General features: G+C 45.9%; 1 protein-coding gene across 1 annotated transcript in view; it reads right to left on the minus strand.

The window, feature by feature from the left end:
- Positions 1–3,683: 3,683 nt before the first annotated feature.
- Positions 3,684–13,260, minus strand: part of LOC140904242 (uncharacterized) — a 159,769-nt gene continuing 150,192 nt past the window's right edge. The window contains exons 2-3 of the mRNA XM_073326718.1: positions 7,833–7,946; positions 3,684–7,470 (exon numbers count right to left, since the gene is read on the minus strand). Of these exons, the coding sequence (XP_073182819.1) occupies positions 6,103–7,368 (1,266 nt within the window). The 5' untranslated portion in view covers positions 7,369–7,470; positions 7,833–7,946 and the 3' untranslated portion in view covers positions 3,684–6,102. The remainder of the gene's footprint in view (positions 7,471–7,832; positions 7,947–13,260) is intronic.

Here is a 13,260-nt window from a genome sequence, read left to right on the forward strand (position 1 = left end):
ATGCTAGACCAGCACAGCTACAAATCGGTGCAGCTGCGCCAACATCAGCTTTATTGTGTAGCTGTCGCGTCAGACACAAAACCAGAGAATCAGGACTCAGCATGCGAGTATCCGGAACTCTGAAATTGGAGCCTGACATGATCGTTGCCTCATTGGTTTCCATCATTTCTACAGCCTGAAAGTCCTTGTTACCCACTCAGGCAGCCAGTTTGGGATCCACGGGGAAGGAATGTCCTATGAAGCACTCTCTCTTTGGATCCAAACAATGAAGGATGATTGTTCTCAGTCGAACCCTGGCATCCTTTGGAACGGTAATCAGCGACACTGCACTAGTAAGTGGAGTTGTACAAACAATTTTCCTGGGGTCATTGGTCACCATCGCTTCCTTTACTGGGATGGAAACCAAGAACTGGTGTGGATTCTTTCAACCCCAGTTCTTTCCAAATCCTTGGCCTTTGTTAGGGTAAATTTACACTTCTCTGAAGTAGAATCCTTTACAAAACTACTCCAAATCTCAGCAGTGTTAGTGAGGAATGGCTTCCCGAAACATGCCTGGAACTGTGCCACCAAATTAAAGAAAAACTGGGCAAGGAACTGGACACAGGCCTGGATCAGAATCTCTGTTAGTTATCAGAGCTGCAGTTTCTATTAAAAACAGCTATTTTTCTGCAGCTATTAGATTTCCCACACTGATTTCATTTTATACACATTTTTAGCACCTACAAAGGATATTCAACAAACCCCCCACTTCTATTTCTACAACATCTGCGTCATGAAGGACAGCATCTCCCATACCATAGGATTAGCTATGAGAGATCTTCTGTGGAGCCTGGGTTACAAATGCTTTGGGAACGAAACATATGGGCATTTTGCCTAGTTCAAAATCACTTACCATGGAATTCTCTCCCCAGATCATCTGTGTCGATATTGACTTCAACAATTGAACTACACTGTGACCATATGCACGTCCTTCAATTAGTTGGGGTTCTGCTGTTGTTCACCATTTCCGAGTGGAGATTTTAAATCACGGCTGTTACTTTGTTAGCATGTCAGTAAATTGGAGAGTTCTGTCCTGTTGACCGAACTGCACTTGAACTGTCTCCATGTCATCATGGAGGGATGGGGAAAAAGCAAAGCTGAAGTGAGAAATGATGACTTTAGCAAATGGTCGTTTGTCTTAAATTCTCCTATGAATCTGAGCTACATCCTATCAAACTGAACTAATATCCAACTGGGTGGCCAAACAGCCTTTAGGAAAGAAAAATCCACATCACAGAGAAAGAATACATGACAATGAAAATGTCAAGTGAAATTCCAGAGCAGGTTACATCTGATTATTTAGAATCAGGACAAGAGATTCTCTCATCACATTCTCCTCTGATCCATTCAAACCTGCTTCACTCAGCACTGTCTCAATGGTCAGTTATGTTATTTACAAAATTTTTAGTATCCTAACATCCCCATAATGGGGGAAAAAACAGCCACCTTGCCAGAAGTGGCTTTACCAATAGATGGAACCTGGGATTTAAACTCCAAATGATCACACTGTGTTTGGGATCCATTTGAATTCCCCTTCCAGGTCTTTGACACTTTCATCTCCGGTCATAGTGACTCTGATATAGGATTAAAGAAGTAAAACATCATCTCCAAGCACAGACAGCTGAGAACACTTCATCACATGACACTTTGAAAAGTGGAGGGATAGAATGTGATGAAGATACCTCCTGTTTGAGCCATGCAGAAATTAACAGTTCTGGAGTGATGGGGAAGGAGCGAATCTCTGAGACACCCCATCTCCTCACAGCTTCACAGAGGTTCAAATGACACTTTTTTTCCTTACCCTGTTCCTCTTCATTTAAATATAATTTTAAAAGTTCCCAATATAACGGCTTTTCAGCACAACCCAGATCAACGTGAGAACAACTGGCACTGAGGTTCTGGCAAAGTCAGGAAATTATGATGTGACTGGAATAACAGACTTGGTGGGATAACTCACATGATTGGAGTACTGTCATGGATGGGTATGAACTGTTCAGGAAGGAAAAGGAGGCCAGAAAAGGTGGGGGAGTCGCACTGTATGTAAGGGAGCAGTATGACTGCCCAGAGCTCAAGCATGAAACTGCTGAAAAACCTGAGAGTCTCTGGATTAAGTTTAGAAGTGTGAGCAACAAGGGTGATGTCGTGGTGGGAGTCTGCTATAGACTACCGGACCACAGGGATGAGGTGGACGAGGCTTTCTTCCGGCAAGTCGCAGAAGCTACTAGATCGCACGCCCTGGTTCTCATGGGCGACTTCAATCATCCCGATATCTGCTGGGAGAGCAATACAACGGTGCACAGACAATCCAGGAAGTTTTTGGAAACTGTAGGGGACAATTTCCTGGTGCAAGTGCTGGAGGAACCAACCAGGGGTGGAGCTCTTCTTGACCTGCTGCTCACAAACCGGGAAGAATTAGTAGGGGAAGCAAAAGTGGATGGGAACCTGGGAGGCACTGACCATGAGATGGTTGAGTTCAGGATCCTGACACAAGGAAGAAAGGAAAACAGCAGAATACGGACCCGGGACTTCAGAAAAGCAGACTTTGACTCCCTCAGGGAACTGATGGGCAGGATCCCCTGGGAGAATAACACGAGGGGGAAAGGAGTCCAGGAGAGCTGGCTGTATTTTAAAGAATCCTTATTGTGGTTACAGGGACAAACCATCCCGATGTGTAGAAAGAATAGTAAATATGGCAGGCGACCAGCTTGGCTTAAGAGTGAAATCCTTGCTGATCTTAAACACAAAAAAGAGGCTTACAAGAAAAGGAAGATTGGACAAATGACCAGGGATGAGTATAAAAATATTGCTCAGGCATGTAGGAGTGAAATCAGGAAGGCTAAATCACACCTGGAGCTGCAGCTAGCAAGAGATGTTAAGAGTAACAAGAAGGGTTTCTTTAGGTATGTTGGCAACAAGAAGAAAGCCAAGGAAAGTGTGGGCCCCTTACTGAATGAGGGAGGCAACCTAGTGACAGAGGATGTGGAAAAAGCTAATGTACTCAATGCTTTTTTTGCCTCTGTTTTCACTAAGAAGGTCAGCTTCCAGACTACTGCACTGGGCAGCACAGCATGGGGAGGAGGTGGCTAGCCCTCTGTGAAGGTAGAAGTGGTTCAGGACTATTTAGAAAAGCTGGACGTGCACAAGTCCATGGGGCTGGATGAGTTGCATCCGAGAGTGCTAAAGGAATTGGCGGATGTGATTGCAGAGCCATTGGCCATTATCTTTGAAAACTCATGGCGATCGGGGGAAGTCCTGGACGACTGGAAAAAGGCTAATGTAGTGCCAATCTTTAAAAAAGGGAAGAAGGAGGATCCTGGGAACTACAGGCTGTTAGGGGGCTTATTCCTTCACCCACTTACTTCCCTGGTCCTTCTCGCATGAACAGAGAGCAACAATACCCGAAGTCCAAAGGTGCAAACAATTTGATGTTTATTGGGGTGAACTTCCAGCAAGCATGATTCCAGTTTCCTTCCTTAGTATCCTCCTTCCCAGCTCTGACACCACAGAGCCTTACACCTGTGTCCCTGTTCCCATTTCCCCCTTTAGCAAAACATGATTCCAATTTTCTTACCCCCATTCCCGGTTCCCATCTCCCTCCCCCACCCACCTTCCCACCCACACCCACTCACTTCCTCACTGACTACAGATTATATAATACAACTTGAGTTCTGCTTAGCTATACCTTAACCAATCATTTTCCTGAAATTTAACCAACCAATCCTAACATGTTGTAACATGATTATGAAACCAATTATATCCCACCATCTTAATTAGTTTACACCTAGCAAAATTAATTATACAGCAGACAGGAACAATCACAGAACCAGAGAGATTATACAGACAAACAATAGCAAAGTGGGAACTATAATGACAAAACAATACAGAAGTGAGGATTTCACATCCCAGCTATTGATAAGTGAGTTCTTGCCAGACAGGATGCTATCAAACTAAGTTTCCTTTTACATTTTCTAGGCACTTCCCTTTCTCTGGAGGTGATAGGAATACAATCCTGTCCTGACAGTGCCTAACAGCCCAATAGCACTTTATTTCAATGTGACTAGTTTGGAATGTGAGGATGTGACTGTTCGCTTCCTAGCTTATGGCTGCCTCTGCTGCTTAGCCAAAGGCCTTAGCCTAAGAACAGGGCCTCAGACTGTGATAGTAAGAGAAGGCCCTTACACCAGCAGACAGTGATTTTGATTCTTTCTTTTATACCTCTAGAACTAGCCAAGTGATAAGAATACACCTAAATTCTTAGAGTATAGGCCTTTGCAGACAGGCTTGAATATCTATATCCTAACACAGGCCAATCAGCCTCACCTCAGTCCCCGGAAAAATCATGGAGCAGGTCCTCAAGGAATCAATTCTGAAGCACTTAGACGAGAGGAAAGTGATCAGGAACAGTTAGCATGGATTCACCAAGGGCAAGTCATGCCTGACTAATCTAATTGCCTTCTATGATGAGATAACTGGTTCTGTGGATGAAGGGAAAGCAGTGGACGTGTTATTCCTTGACTTTAGCAAAGCTTTTGACACGGTCTCCCACAGTATTCTTGTCAGCAATTTAAAGAAGTATGGGCTGGATGGATGCACTACAAGGTGGGTAGAAAGTTGGCTAGATTGTCAGGCTCAACGGGTAGTGATAAATGGCTCCATGTCTAGTTGGCAGCCGGTATCTAGCGGAGTGCCCCAAGGGTCGGTCCTGGGGCTGGTTTTGTTCAATATCTTCATTAATGATCTGGAGGATGGTGTGGATTGCACCCTCAGCAAGTTTGCGGATGACACTAAACTGGGAGGAGTGGTAGATATGCTGGAGGGTAGGGATAGGATACAGAGGGCCCTAGACAAATTGGAGGATTGGGCCAAGAGAAATCTGATGAGGTTCAACAAGGATAAGTGCAGAGTCCTGAACTTAGGACGGAAGAATCCAATGCACTGCTACAGACTAGGGACCGAATGGCTAGGCAGCAGTTCTGCAGAGAAGGACCTAGGGGTTACAGTGGATGAGAAGCTGGATATGAGTCTACAGTGTGCCTTTGTTGCCAAGAAGGCCAATGGCATTTTGGGGTGTATAAGTAGGGGCATTGCCAGCAGATCGAGGGATGTGATCGTTCCCCTCTATTTGACATTGGTGAGGCCTCATCTGGAGTACTGTCTCCAGTTTTGGGCCCCCCACTACAAGAAGGATGTGGAAAAATTGGAGAGAGTCCAGCGAAGGTCAACAAAAATGATTAGGGGTCTGGAACACAAGACTTATGAGGAGAGGCTGAGGGAACTGGGATTGTTTAGTCTGCGGAAGAGAAGAATGAGGGGGGATTTGATAGCTGCTTTTAACTCCCTGAAAGGTGGATCCAAAGAGGATGGATCTAGACTATTCTCAGTGATAGCAGATGACAGGACAAGGAGTAATGGTCTCAAGTTGCAGTGGGGAAGATTTAGGTTGGATATTAGGAAAAACCTTTTTACTAGGAGGGTGGTGAAACACTGGAATGCGTTACCTAGGGAGGTGGTGGAATCCCCTTCCTTAGAAGTTTTTAAGGTCAGGCTTGACAAAGCCCTGGCTGGGATAATTTAATTGGGGATTGGTCCTGCTCTGGGCAGGGGGTTGGACTAGATGACCTCCAGAGGTCCCTTCCAACTCTGATATTCTATGATTCTATGATACAATTTGCATCATTGGTGACTAACAATAACTTTGCAATAGGAGGAATGTGATAAATGTGATGCTCCCTGGTTCCCTTTAGGAAGGGCATATTCAAATTACTCATGGGACAATGGAGTTGATAGAAAGGACAAATGGGTCCATCTCCAAACCAGGAAAACTGCAAAAGGCAAAAATGGGCCCCTCCTCTGGACAAGCTGAGGTATAACGGTGCTGCCAACACTTCAAACAGCTTTAAAGGTTAGTATGTGGGAATCAGCCAAAGTATTAAAGAAAAAAAGAAGTCTTCATAGCCCTAGAGTCTTTTATGGTGTTGATCTCCCTTGCAGATTTTCTGATGCCTAACACGGTCTGAGCTCCAAAAAAAAGTTTTCCCACACTCACTGCATTCATAGGTGCATTCATTTCTTACCTGTGTGCATTTTCTGATGTGTAATAAGATGTGAGCACCGAATGAAGGTTTTCCCACACTCACTGCATTCATAGGGCCTCTCCCCTGTGTGGATTCTCTGATGACTAACAAGGCTTGAGCGCTGACTGAAGGTTTCCCCACACTCACTGCATTCATTGGGTTTCTCACCTGTGTGCATTCTCTGATGTGTACTAAGATGTGAGCACCGAATGAAGGTTTTCCCACACTCACTGCATTGATAGGGCCTCTCCCCTGTGTGGATTTTCTGATGCTGAAAAAGTCCTGATCTATGAGTGAAGTTTTTCCCACACTCACTGCATTCATAGGGCCTCTCCCTTGTGTGGATTCTCTGATGGGTAATAAGGTTTGAGCTGCGATTGAAGGTTTTCCCACACTCCATGCATTCATACAGCCTCTCTCCTGTGTGGATTCTCTGATGGGTAATAAGGTGTGAGCTGCAATTGAAGGTTTTCCCACACTCACTGCATTCACAGGGCCTCTGTCCTGTGTGGATTCTCTGATGGGTAATAAGGTGTGAGCTGTGATTGAATGTTTTTCCACACTCACTGCATTCATAGGGCCTCTCCCCTGTGTGGATTCGCTGATGACTAACAAGGCTTGACTGTTGACTGAAGGTTTTCCCACACTCACTGCATTCATAGGGCCTCTCCCCTGTGTGGATTCGCTGATGACTAACAAGGCTTGAGCGCTGACTGAAGGTCTCCCCACACTCACTGCATTCATTGGGTTTCTCTCCTGTGTGGATTCTCTGATGTGTAATAAGATGTGAGCGCCAAATGAAGCTTTTCCCACACTCACTGCATTCATTGGGTTTCTCTCCTGTGTGGATTCTCTGATGTGTAATAAGATGTGAGCGCCGAATGAAGCTTTTCCCACACTCACTGCATTCATAAGGCCTCTCCCCTGTGTGGATTCTCTGATGTTGAAAAAGGCCTGATCTGTGAGTGAAGTTTTTCCCACACTCACGGCATTGATAGGGCCTCTCTCTTGTGTGGATTCTCTGATGTTTAATAAGGGCTGAGTAGTCACTTAAGTTTTTCCCACACTCAGTGCATGTATTTTTTTCTCTTTCCCATGAGGATTTCCTGCTGGATTGTTGTTTCCTTGAGGTTCTTCTGAGTTCCCTGAGAGTAAATACATTTACCCACTTTCTCCCCTGGCTGGTTTCCCTGCTCTCTCTCTGGTCTGTGCTGAATCTCACAGGATTTTCCCTGCTCATGACTCCTGGACACATTCCATTCCGATCTCTGTGATAATGCTCTGTGTTTATCTACTTGCTCAGCATCTTCCTGCTGAGAATTCTGCTCCTCTTTCTCACATGCCATTGCATCACCTGCTGTGATAGAGACAGAAACCTCAAACAGGAATGGAAAGGGGAAGATCAAACCAAAAAAAGTGCTGGAGACAGGTCAAATAAAAATCAGGGACCGAACTCCCCCAAACTCTTCCCCCAAATAGGAGAGAGGAGGGGGATCAATTCAGCCTTCACATCCCATCCAAATTTGAAGGGGGAAGGGAGGAAGCAATGGCCCGGTGTCTGCTAGGATTTACAGGAAGCCATGAGCTATATTTACCCTGAGGATACAACCCCTGCTAGGGACAATAATGAACCGCAAGACCTCCCAAGGGCTTTGTAAGGCATCCCAGATGTTTCCCTCAGACACTTACAGATTCTGAGTTGGTTTAATGTTTCCTCACCTATGCAGTGAGTTCTCAGGATCTCTCTTTCCTCTGAACCCTGGAGGTCTGGGACCCATGGCTCTTCCCCTTGTTCCAGCTGGGAGAACACATCAGGTTTGGAAACTGGAAACCCTGCTCAGATGAAAGAAAAGAAAGGAGTTCAGGTGATTTCATAAAAAACATTCTATTAATTTAACTTCAGTGCTTAGTGTGACCCAGTGTGCCTGGGGAAGTCCTCACTGAAAATGCCAAGATCTGGGCAGGTTGACTCAACAGGTGTATCCCCTTGGTCTTTTCCATGGGTTCATTGTACAGCTCAGGGGTGGCTCTGGAAAATATCTTCAGAAGATAATATGTGGCTCCTGCTAGGAGCCGACTCGGGGGAAAAATGGTGGTTGCTCAGCACCCACCAGCAGCCCTATCAGCCTCCCTTCCCTCCCCCAGCACCTCCCACCCACTAGTGGCCTCCCCGATCAGCACCTCCTTCTCCCTCCTCCGTGGTCTTGCCCACTGTGATCAGTTGCTTTGTGGTGTTCAGGAGCCTCTGGGGGGGAAGGGCGGAGAAGTGAGGACATAGCATGCAGCCCCCCTTCTTCCCCTAGCGCTTCCCACCCACCACAGTCAGCTGTTTCACGGCACTGAGGAGGCACTGGGCGGTGGGGGTAGAGGAGCAAGGACACGGTGTGCAGCCTCACCCCTCCCTCCCCCAGTGCCTCCTTCCTGTGCCTCCTGCCTGCTGCGATCAGCTGTTTTGCAACATGCAGGAGGCTCGGGAGGGAGGGAAGGAGCGAGGACACAGCTAGGGATAGGGTAGGGGGTGAGAAGAGGCGGGGGGGACTTGGGGAAAGGGGTGGAGTGGGGGGCGGGGCCTGGGACAGAGCCAGGGGTCCAGCACCCCCTGGCAAGCACCAGTGTCTCCTTGAAGAAAGCACACAGGGATTAGCTGGTGTGGAAATTTTTAATCAGAATTTTTCTTACACCATCTAACAATGGAAGGCAAGTGCAAACAGGAAAGAAAACACAGAGATGAAAATTGAGGTTTCCAACAGGAGTGGGAGAATAAGTACTTTTTCATTGAATGTAACGGTAAGGCCACGTGTCTTCTTTGCCAGATGTGTCTCTCTCAGTTCAAATCTTCAAACTTGCAGCGTCATTTTGCTTCTAGCCATCAAGAATTCCCACAAGGTTCTGAACTCTGCACTTTAAAACTGAAAACTTGGAGAAAACAAACAGATGTAGAAGCCCAGTTCTTCACCAGATGAGCCAACCGATCGCAGACTGTAACATTAGCCTCCTATTATGTGGCCTGGTACATAGCCCACGTGAAAAAGCCCTACTCTGAAGGAGAGCTTATAAAAACGTGCCTCACTGATGTGATTTCAATCCTGTCACCAGAGAATGAGAATCTACAGAAGAAAATTTCTGGACTGCAGCTTTCACACCACACAGTAGAATGCAGAATCTCCAATCTGAACAGTAACATCGAATCACAACTGCACTCACAACTTCAGCAGTATGAATATTTGAGCATCACTTTGGATAAGTCATGCCATGCACAGGATAAACCTTATTATTGGTATTTGTCCGCACTGTGTCCTACGACTGTGTTGTAAGGGAAGAACTCCTCGATATCGTGTCACTAAAGGACAGAACTCGGGGATGAGATCTAAAGGAGGCGTTGATGTTGGTAGCTGTGAAAAGCCACTTGCCTTTACAGAGGCTCACTGCCATTGCAACAGATAGGGCTCCATCCATGAGGGGATTTGCAAATGGATAAGTAGGGCTTTGTAAGTCTAAGGAGAGCTTTCCCGAATTTTGGACATTTTACTATTATTCATAGGGAGCAACTGATATATATAAATCTCAAATTTGATCACATCATGAAACTGGTCTTGCACATTGTGAATTTCATTCTCTCAAATGCACTCAATCACAGACAATTTCAAAATCTAATTGAAGAACTGGATGAAGATGACTCCCCTTCCGATTTCACTGTGCAGTTCAATGGCTCTCAAGAGGTAAAGTTAATTCCTGTTTTTTTGAGCTCCCAGAACCAGTAAAATTGTTTATGGAGGAGAAGCACAGAATACATCCAGCAACAAAACTTGATGCCAACTCTGCCCACAGATCTACACCAGCGACACCACCACAGGACCTAACCAGATCAGTCACACCATCACTGGTTCATTCACCTGCATGTCCACCAATGTTATATACACCATCATGTGCCAGCAATGCCCCTCTGCTATGTACATCAGCCAAACTGGACAGTCTCTATGTAAAAGGATAAATGGACACAAATCAGCTATTAGGAATGGCAATATATAAAAACGTGTAGGAGAACACTTCAACCTCCCTGGACACTCAATAGCAGATTTAAAGGTAGCCATCCTGCAGCAAAAAAAACTTCAGGACCAGACTTCAAAGAGAAACTGCTGAGCTTCAGTTCATTTGCAAATTTGACACCATCAGCTCAGGATTAAACAAAGACTGTGAATGGCTAGCCAGCTACAAATGCAGTTTCTCCTCCCTTGGAGTTCACACCTCAACTGCTAGAAGAGAATCATAGAATCATAGAATATCAGGGTTGGAAGGGACCTCAGGAGGTCATCTAGTCCAACCCCCTGCTCAAAAGCAGGACCCATCCCCAATTAAATCATCCCAGCCAGGGCTTTGTCAAGCCTGACCTTAAAAACTTCTAAGGAAGGAGATTCCACCACCTTCCTAGGCAACGCATTCCAGTGTTTCACCACCCTCCTAGTGAAAAAGTTTTTCCTAATATCCAACCTAAACCTCCCCCACTGCAACTTGAGACAATTACTCCTTGTCCTGTCCTCTTCCACCACCGAGAATAGTCTAGAACCATCCTCTCTGGAATCACCTCTCAGGTAGTTGAAAGCAGCTATCAAATCCCCCCTCATTTTTCTCTTCCGCAGACTAAACAATCCCAGTTCCCTCAGCCTCTCCTCATAAATCATGTGTTCCAGACCCCTAATCATTTTTGTTGCCCTTCGCTGGACTCTTTCCAATTTATCCACATCCTTCTTGTAGTGTGGGGCCCAAAACTGGACACAGTACTCCAGATGAGGCCTCACCAATGTCGAATAGAGGGGGACGATCACGTCCCTCGATCTGCTCGCTATGCCCCTACTTATACATCCCAAAATGCCATTGGCCTTCTTGGCAACAAGGGCACACTGCTGACTCATATCCAGCTTCTTGTCCACTGTCACCCCTAGGTCCTTTTCCGCAGAACTGCTGCCTAGCCATTCGGTCCCTAGTCTGTAGCTGTGCATTGGGTTCTTCCGTCCTAAGTGAAGGACCCTGCACTTATCCTTATTGAACCTCATCAGATTTCTTTTGGCCCAATCCTCCAATTTGTCTAGGTCCCTCTGTATCCTATCCCTGCCCTCCAGCGTATCTACCACTCCTCCCAGTTTAGTATCATCCGCAAATTTGCTGAGAGTGCAATCCACACCATCCTCCAGATCATTTATGAAGATATTGAACAAAACCGGCCCCAGGACCGACCCCTGGGGCACTCCACTTGACACCGGCTGCCAACTAGACATGGAGCCATTGATCACTACCCGTTGAGCCCGACAATCTAGCCAACTTTCTACCCACCTTATAGTGCATTCATCCAGCCCATACTTCTTTAACTTGCTGACAAGAATACTGTGGGAGACCATGTCAAAAGCTTTGCTAAAGTCAAGGAATAACACGTCCACTGCTTTCCCTTCATCCACAGAACCAGTTATCTCATCATAGAAGGCGATTAGATTAGTCAGGCATGACCTTCCCTTGGTGAATCCATGCTGACTGTTCCTGATCACTTTCCTCTCATGTAAGTGCTTCAGGATTGATTCTTTGAGGACCTGCTCCATGATTTTTCCGGGGACTGAAGTGAGGCTGACTGGCCTGTAGTTCCCAGGATCCTCCTTCTTCCCTTTTTTAAAGATTGGCCTCATCCAAAGAGGGCCTCATCCTCCCTGATTGAACTAACTTTGTTATCCCTAGCCTGATTCTTGCTTGCATATTTATACCTGCCTCTGGAAATTTGCACTACATGCATGAGACAAAGTAGGTATTCACCCAAAAAAGCTCATGCTCCAATACGTCTGTTAGTCTATAAGGTGCCACAGGACTCTTTGCCGCTTTTACAGATCCAGACTAACACGGCTACCCCTCTGATACTAGAATACATCTTGAACTTACAGATCCTGGATGGGTTCTAGACTTGGCATGTCTTGCAGACATGCTGCTGCATTTGGATAAAATAAACATGGACTTACAAGGAACATTTTGGTTGCTGTCTGATCTAGTGCAAGGCATATTTGCATTCATGAACAAACTGCAGTTGTTTCACAGATAAATGCTTGAGGGAGAGAAGCATAGAATATCAGGGTTGGAAGGGTCCTCAGGAAGTCATCTAGTCCAACCCCCTGCTCAAAGTAGCACCAATCCCCAACTAAATCATCCCAGCCAGGGCTTTGTCAAGCCTGACCTTAGAAACTTCTAAGGAAGGAGATTCCACCACTTCCCTAGGAAACCCATTCCAGTGCTTCACCACTCTCCTAGTAAAAAAGCTTTTCCTAATATCCAACCTAAACCTCCCCCACTGCAACTTGAGACCATTACTCCTTGTTCTGTCATCTGCTACCTCTGAGAACAGTCTAGATCCATCCTCTTTGGAACCCCCTTTCAGGTAGTTGAAAGCAGCTATTAAATCCCCCCTCATTCTTTTCTGCTGCCGACTAAATAATCCCAGTTCCCTCAGCCTCTCCTCATAAATCATGTGCTCCAGCCCCCTAATCATTTTTGTTGCCCTCCGCTGGACTCTCTCCAATTTTTCCACATCCGTCTTGTAGTGTGGGGTCCAAAACTCGACACAGTACTCCAGACGAGGCCTCACCAATGCTGAATAGAGGGGAATGATCACATCCCTTGATCTGCTGGCAATGCTCCTACTTATACAGCCCCAAATGCTGTTAGCCTTCTTGGCAACAAGGGCACACTGTTGACTGATATCCAGCTTCTCGTCCACTGTAACCCCTAGGTCCTTTTCTGCAGAACTGCTGCCTAGCCACTCGGTCCCTAGTCTGTAGCGGTGCATGAGAGTTGACATACTTTCCCTCAATGTTACAACTTCAAGCCAGATCAAAATAAGATGCAGCAGAACCCCTAAAATGGAGCACAACTAGATATGTGAGCCTGATTAAATATCTTAAGGACAGTTCTGAGGAAAGATTCCAACATTTGCAGCAGAAAAGACCTCAAAACAGATTTCTGATTGACCCTTTTAGTGCTGAAGCCAATTGTCTGAAACCCCCTTTAGTCACTGATGAAGAAACTTCCCAGAAGGAAATAATAGAACTTTTGGAAGATGACAGATTGAAATCTGTTCAGAAGACACAGGGGGACCCTTACTTTCTTGAAATCTGTA

This window comes from Lepidochelys kempii, chromosome 28 (assembly GCF_965140265.1).
Source record: "Lepidochelys kempii isolate rLepKem1 chromosome 28, rLepKem1.hap2, whole genome shotgun sequence".
Lineage (NCBI taxonomy): Eukaryota > Metazoa > Chordata > Testudines > Cheloniidae > Lepidochelys > Lepidochelys kempii.